General features: G+C 33.0%; 2 protein-coding genes across 2 annotated transcripts; one reads left to right on the top strand and one right to left on the bottom strand.

The window, feature by feature from the left end:
• The first annotated feature begins 2659 nt into the window (after positions 1–2659).
• Positions 2660–4124, top strand: LOC108475251 (annexin Gh1-like). The gene is made up of 4 exons (XM_017777226.2): positions 2660–2792; positions 2864–3018; positions 3104–3322; positions 3403–4124. The coding sequence occupies exons 1-4, from the start codon at positions 2720–2722 to the stop codon at positions 3919–3921; spliced, it is 966 nt and encodes a 321-aa protein (XP_017632715.1). The 5' UTR covers positions 2660–2719; the 3' UTR covers positions 3922–4124.
• A 224-nt stretch (positions 4125–4348) lies between these two features.
• On the bottom strand, positions 4349–7233 carry LOC108474673 (uncharacterized; the record flags this gene model as incomplete). The annotated part of the gene is made up of 7 exons (XM_053026141.1): positions 4349–4644; positions 4776–4833; positions 5731–5784; positions 5933–5980; positions 6052–6114; positions 6212–6316; positions 7201–7233. Coding segments are annotated over 7 exons (405 nt in total), but the record flags the coding sequence as incomplete, so codon positions are not given.
• Between the last annotated feature and the right edge of the window lie 283 nt (positions 7234–7516).

The following is a 7516-nucleotide window of genomic DNA, read 5'->3' as shown; positions in this document are numbered from 1 at the left end:
TTTTCGGGCCTATATTTTTGCCCAAATCCTCCCACATTTCGGGCAGGTTTTCGGGCTAGGCCGAGTAGCCCGGCCTATGAACACCTCTAGACATAACTTATTACTATGAATAGTGATAATTTCTGGTTTGCAAGACTTCATTTACAACTGTTGAAGCATTATATAAATTGTGAAAATGTTACCAAAAAAACCAATAAAATTGATGGAATAGACTTTGGGCGTTGTTTATTGAAGCGTATGCAATGACGTGGTCAGCAAAAAGAAATGGGTACTGTTTGGGAGACAATGGTTATTAATAATCTTTTACCACTCATTCTCAAAGAAACTTATTGATGAGTTCTTATTCAATTTATTAGTGACCACTGCCTTGTGCTATTTACATGGAGCCACTGTTTATATTTGACTAAAGAACTAACACATTCTACATCTACAGTTTTTGGTTCTAACTTTTCTTTTTCCCTTTGCTTTGACCACAAATACCAAGAAAATGATTGAGCTTACAATACACTCTGGGGCTCTAGATTATGATTGTCTTTCTTTAACCTGTCTGCTTTTATGACTCTTAAATTGATTTAAGTGTAACTGTTTAAATATTATAAAAGTTTTTTATTAAAATTTGATTATTTTTATTCATTTGTTTAAAATTTTGACAAATTAATCATTATAAGTTAGATTAAAAAGCAAATTGATATTTCTGTCAAAATTTTATTCATTATTATTGTTAAAGATTGGTCTATGTACATTAGTATGAGCTCACTGTCTAGTTTTTCATCACCACACTAGTTTTAAACAATACAAAAGATGAAATTTTTAACAAAATGATCAATATATTATTTGATCTAATGTACAATAACTAATTTATCTATTTTTAAATATAAAAATAAAATATAATTTAATTCCTAATACAAAATTCTTTATAATACTTCTACCACCATAACTAATGTATTGGATGTAAAGAGCTTATGCCAATAAATAAAATGAATCTGTTAATGAATTCAATGTCATTTTCTTGTTTGTCAAGGTTTGTCTATTTGTTAACAAATGCAACCCAACTCAACTTATGGTGAAATTCAGCTATTACTCCTTATACTATGGGTAAGTTGTTTGATAGGGCTTGTCTATTTGGTACCAGATGCAATCCAACTCAACTTTAAATCATATAATCATGATCACATTTTTCTATTACTCTTTGTATTATGAGTAAGTTGTACGTATGGTCTCACTTCATCTCGTCTTCAATTATTTTTAAATATATATTTAACTGTTCATTCTATTGTCGTGTTAACTTATTATATATAAATAAAATCAACATTGTAAAGTTGTTAGCAACACTGAGTTGTTACTTTTTTATCTTTTGTAGCCAAAGAACATTGTCAGTGTGTACTTTTTGGGATACTTTCTTAAGCTTGCTGGTTGAAAGAGCATGGTGCACAAAGGATGGTGATAAAAGAAAATTTTAACTTAAATTTTTCTTTGGATAATCTACTATATAACTATTCCATCTCAAGAAACTTTTCTTGGGAGAAGGATGGGTTGAAGGTTGATTCTAAGCAAGAGTTTGGGGTTTACAAAATAAAGAACTATGTGGATGTTGAAGCTTGTTTTTAACAGGTTTTGATGGCAATCTCAATTATAATTCGTTCCATCATTTTCCTTATATTATAATGTTTTTGATAGGTTAGAAAAATACAAAAATCAAGTCGGTTCCTCTTAATTTTGTAATTGAATAAATTGGTCCCTCTCAAGAAAAAAAATCAGAGTAATTTAATATCTGTCAATTTCGAAAGAGAGCAATTAAGGACAATTAATCACGATGTTAATGTTTTCCATCAATTGTACATAATTCTGATTGGTATAATAACAAATTTAGCCTTCAAAGTTTATAAATCCTATCAATTTGTTTTTAATTTAACAAATTTATCCCGTAATATTTGTTTAAGTGTTGAGGCTGAATTGTTGAATTTTTAGAATTAAGGTCAAGAGGCTAAATTTGTTATTATACCAATCAAAATCATGTACAATTGATGGAAAACATTAACGTCATGATTAATTGTTCTTCGTTGCTCACTTTTGAAATTGACAGAGACTAAGTTCCTCTAATTTTTTAGAGAGACAAGAGAGATCTTTTTACCAAAATTTAATATTTGTTGAGTCGAATGATAAGGAGCTCATAACTTATAAATTCAAGTTTTATGAACTAAAAAACAGAACTAAAAAACAGTACTAAAAAAATTTATCCCCTTAAACGAGATTCAATTCGATTCGAACTCGAACCAGTCATGGAATCAACTATCAAAAAACAACTACTATCAAATTAAAATAAAATAAGGAAAATCCGTTCACGTTAAAGTAATTTCAAAATGTATGCAATGAAAGAAAGATACTCGAAAAGACTTTTGCTTGCATTAATCATCGCAAAGTGCAAGTCAGCAGGCAAGAGAAAGTGAACTGCTGTAAAAAGAGATGAGCATGGTTGATATTGGAATTGAGGATATGTTCTTTCTTTCTTATTCCTCCACTTTGGACGTTCTTATTGTTTCCCCCCGTTGCCCCATCGCTTTCTTTCTTTATGTACCCCCAAACTTAAATTTATTCCTTGGCAAAACCAAACCAACTCCCCCTATATAAATGGTTCCAATTGGCGTCTTGTCATATTGCATTGCATATATACACTTGGAAACTTAAAATAAAAGGATCTCTTTTTCCAGGAAACTTTGAGATGGCCACTAGTTTCATTCGAACCCCTAGACAGTATGAGCAAGATTGCCATATCCTTCACTCTTACTTCTCTGGTATTTCAACTTTTCGTTTTCTGCTTCTTTTTTATCAAGTTTTCGAAATAATCGGTAACTTAATTTAACAGGCAATGTTGGGGCAATCAGCAATAAAGAAGTCGTCGGAATATTTGTCAATCGAGACTCAAATGCGCTCAAGCTCATTCGCCAAACTTACAGTCATTGGTACGGCCAAGATCTTCTTCAGTTTGTGTTCAATGTTCAGAGGAATAACTCGTTTGCGGTAAGTAAACAAACTAGAGTTAATTACATGGAATTTACTTGGTTTAGATATGCTGATATGAGCACATTACATGCCATTAATGTAGAGGATAGCTTATCTCCGCATAGTTGAACCTTACGAACGTGATGCTCAGCTAATGAGGCATTCATTGTTTGGGGGAAGTCTAAACCTCAATACTCTAATCGAAGTAGCTTGTACCAGACCATCTTCGGAGCTGTTACAGATCAAACATTGCTATCAAACTCAGTATAAATCCGACCTCGAAAAGGATTTAACTATGAAAATCAATGGCGGATTCAAAGAGGTAATCTGCTATTTGCTAATGTTAGCTATCTCAACTTGAAGTCGTGACTCGTTTTATTTATTTTAATCTTTTTGCAAAAGATTCTGGTGGCTGTTCTGAGATCGTGTCGGAATTACGGTAGCAAAGTAGACATGAGCTTAGCAATGTGCGATGCAAAGACTCTGTATGAAGCACTGGAAAGTGGGAAAAACATAGATCAGAGGACGATAATTTCGGTTTTGAGCCGAAGGAACAATGGCCAAGTAAGAGCCATACTAAGCTCATACAAGCAACTTTATGGCCATGAATTGAGCAAGTCCGTCAAGAGAAGCAAATGTGGTCAATTCGGGAAGGAGCTTCAGGTCGTGATCCGATGCATACAACATCCAGAGAAATTTTTCGCAAAACAACTGAGGATGAAAAATGCAGATGGACGAGAGATTTTGATTCGAACGGTGGTTACCAGATCGAGAATAGACATCAAAGGGATAAACAAAGCTTTTGCAACAAAAACGGGCAGCTCTTTAGAAAACCTTGTGGTACGAGAATTCGGCAGCAGTAAGAACAAGAATAACGACATTGTGGTCGGTATCTTGGTCGGGCTAATCAAAGGTGGCTAAAGACACAATTTAGTGGAATATGGTTCAGGATCAAGGCAGATTTGGTTTATAAATGAATTGTCTTGTTTATATGTTTCTAAATTAACAATTCCTTGTAATTATCAACAAAGATCCCTGTCCGAACATATCTTTTTGGGTACATATGTAAGAATAAGATAAGAAAAGATATGTAGGAACTGCAATATTTGGTGCATTTACAAAAATGGCTCACTCCGCCATCGGTCTCCATTAAAAAAAAAAATCTCATCATTCATAACAGATCGGCATGAAATCCGTGAAGCAGATCAGATTTTGCCATCCCTAGTCCTAACTAATTTGCATGCTAATACTTCAGAAAATTATTACTAGGAACAAGTATACCCTTTAAAAAAATGTGAAAGCGAAAATGACTGGTTTCACGTTCACTAGGAGCCAAATGGGAATCTAGTAGAGCGAAAAATCATTTTATAAGTGATTTACTTGTATGTTCCACATCAGGAAAAACATTGGAACAACATACAGTTCAGTTCCCATAATATAGTCGACTGCATTAATGTTGTAACTTGTAAATCTTGACTAAGATCAAAGCATCTTTAACAAGCTTTATTCATGGGAACAATTGAAAATTACTCATTACCTGTCGAGGTATTAGAATAACTATCAATAGTCCTCACAAGTTTAGAAGATTGGCAGCAGTTTCTCATTCGTTGGTGGTTTCATCCTCCGGTTGAGCACTCCCTCCAACTATATAATAGCATGATGAATTGAATTGATTAAAGCACCGTTTTGTGACCAAAAGGGAAAATGCCAATGCACAAAAAAAAACATTCATCGACAAAAGTTTGCCATGTCAAATTGTCAATAACTCGGCATACCTTCACCATCAGATGGGGCACAAGGAGACTTCCTGTATCGTGTTTGTTGTTGTGTGGGCTGAAGACAGAAGGCAGAAACAACGTAATCATAAGCATCATAAGATTACTAAAGAACCATTTCTAGACCATACGATAAGATGCTAATTATTAGCTTTATCAAAATCAGAAAAAGCTTAGCAGACTTCAAAAACACATTTAAGAAAAATATTGTACGGGAGAACAAGGTAAACTGCAGATGAACATATCATCCTCAAACCCGAATTTTTCTATTGATAAAGTAAAGGGTTAAAATCACAAACATGACCTGCAAAAAATCCTCATTACATCATGATTCGTGATAAATCATGTATCAGAACCATCAATTTTGCTCTTCATAAAACCATCACACAGATACTCACCATGAGATATAAGTCAAATTAATTATGCAAAAGAAACAACCAATAGCATCATGTTAAAACAATACCAAAATTATCCACCTGATCAGAGTAGCCACTGTATGCATAATATCAAGCAAGTATATCAGGAAACCCCAACCAAAACTCTGCATGGGCTGTCTTCCAACTCATTTTAATAAAAAGTTCACACCTAATATTCACTCCAGTAGTTAAATGCCTTAGGGAATCTACATATTCTAATCCCTTTCGCTCCTCCTGACATGAAAAAGTTCTAGCAAAGCCGGTTCACTATTTTGAACCAATTAACAGGCCTATTTGTGACCAAATTAAAGAATCTTAATTAAGTAGACAAAGTGATTTGAACTTTGGACCAATTAGAGAATCCCATTAAAGTGGACCAGATCAATTTAAGCTTACTTTAAACAGTCACATCCTGCAGCATTAGCAAAGGACTACCTACTCTGTTTCTATCACTAATCATGGTAATTTAGGACAATTCTTAAAAGACACACAAGAAGGGAATAGTAAATTAAAATTTTTTATAAGCATTAGATTAATACCTGCAATTTGGGCCGGAGGGCTTCAAGTGGTCCTTTGGGCTTCTCAACACCTTGCTGTTGGTATCCAAGAACATAAAAAAATATATATATCGGAAACTTCAGCTTAATCTGGATTCATTAGCATTACCAAACTACAATAATAAAACTAAAGGGGAAGAAAAAAAAAAAGGATTAGTTGGAGTATGGAGAATCTTTAAAGTACCTTTCCAAGTGCCCAATCAGCAGAGTCAAAGTATGCACGTTCGTGGTCCTGACATAAACTTAGATGAGAAACAGCCCAAACCAAAAACCAAAAACTTACAATTTCACCACAGAGATTACCTTAGAAATGAGTGGTGGTTTCTTAGGCTTAATCCCACCATATTTTTTCCTTATAGCTGCATCCTAAATATAGATAAGAAATAATAAATAAATCACTGCAATTTGTAAAACTCCTTAGAAAAATCATTTAATGGGGAACACAGCTAAGATAAGAACACACCTCCTCTTCAGATGACGGCATGGATTTTTCAGACTCCTGTACATCTATTTGTTCTAGCTCCTTGTCATTCTCCATGCCTGAGATCAGTTCCTTGCAACCACCCAACTAATAGCAGCTATGATAGCACACAAATGATTTGCATAAATCTTCAGAAATGCTAAAACTTTTATAGATCATAGAGACCACAAAAGAAGTTTCACTTATTCCCAACTAATAATAAGGTTGGCAATGTAGAATAAAAATATAAAATCTTAGACTCCTAGTATATTAAGAGGAAAAACAACAGCCAAAAGGCTATGACACAGTTGTTTACAGCTTTCAATGAATGCATACCATACTCTCTACATAATCAAAAAGCACTTGATGACAAATTAACTAGTTCACTAAACATTCATATTAAAAGAATTTTTTTTGTAAAAAAAAAACATCAAAAGAAAAAAACTTTGAGAGACAACCGTATTCATTCAATAAATTACAACTTTCCAGGCTTAAAAGTTCAGTATCCCTGCATATTTATTATTGATGCACGTCCTTCACATGAAAACCAATAACACAATTGCAATAACAAAGGAAATCCCAAACATCATATATTTTAAAATATATAAATAATGATAATAAAAACTAACCATTAAATTAAATTAATTTGGCAGAAAAGAAATGAGATCCTTGAGCTAGAAAATTGAATTAAGAACATATGCACCTAACTTAAACAATTTATAATACATACCAAAAATTCAAAAGTAAAAAGCATTAAATTAAAATCCATGAATATACAATAAAAACTGAGCATTAAATATAATTCATTTGATAGAAAAGAAACGAGATTCTTAAGCTATAAATTTGAATTAAAAAGATATGCAGATCCCCACCTAAGTGGCGATCAAACCATAATAAAATAGCCTACATAAATTTTAAAAAGAAAACCCTAGGTGCTGGTTAAATGTAAAGGAGAAGGGAAAGAAAAGGGGAAATGAGAAAGAAGGGGGTACCTGAATGCTAAGCACTCTGCGGAGATCGGAAATTCAGAGGGAAGGTATCTCCAATGGCGTTGGATAAATATAGATATATTTTATTAATAATAAAACTTGTTGCGTTGTTGAAATCTTTCGGTGGAGTTGGTTTGTTTATAGGAAATTATGGTAAAGGCATGCATTTTTTAGATTCTTCTATTTTTGGCATCCTTACTTTTTCAAATTACATGATAACATAATATCCTTTGTTTTTGGCTGTCTACTTAGATTTGGTAATAGTGGACTCAATATTATTACATGATCACATGAAATTTTAAAAAAAAAAAAAATCAAT

Source organism: Gossypium arboreum, chromosome 3 (assembly GCF_025698485.1).
Source record: "Gossypium arboreum isolate Shixiya-1 chromosome 3, ASM2569848v2, whole genome shotgun sequence".
Taxonomy (NCBI): domain Eukaryota; kingdom Viridiplantae; phylum Streptophyta; class Magnoliopsida; order Malvales; family Malvaceae; genus Gossypium; species Gossypium arboreum.
The sequence above is the reverse complement of the archived record's forward strand: the minus strand, read 5'-3'. Positions and strand labels throughout refer to the sequence as shown.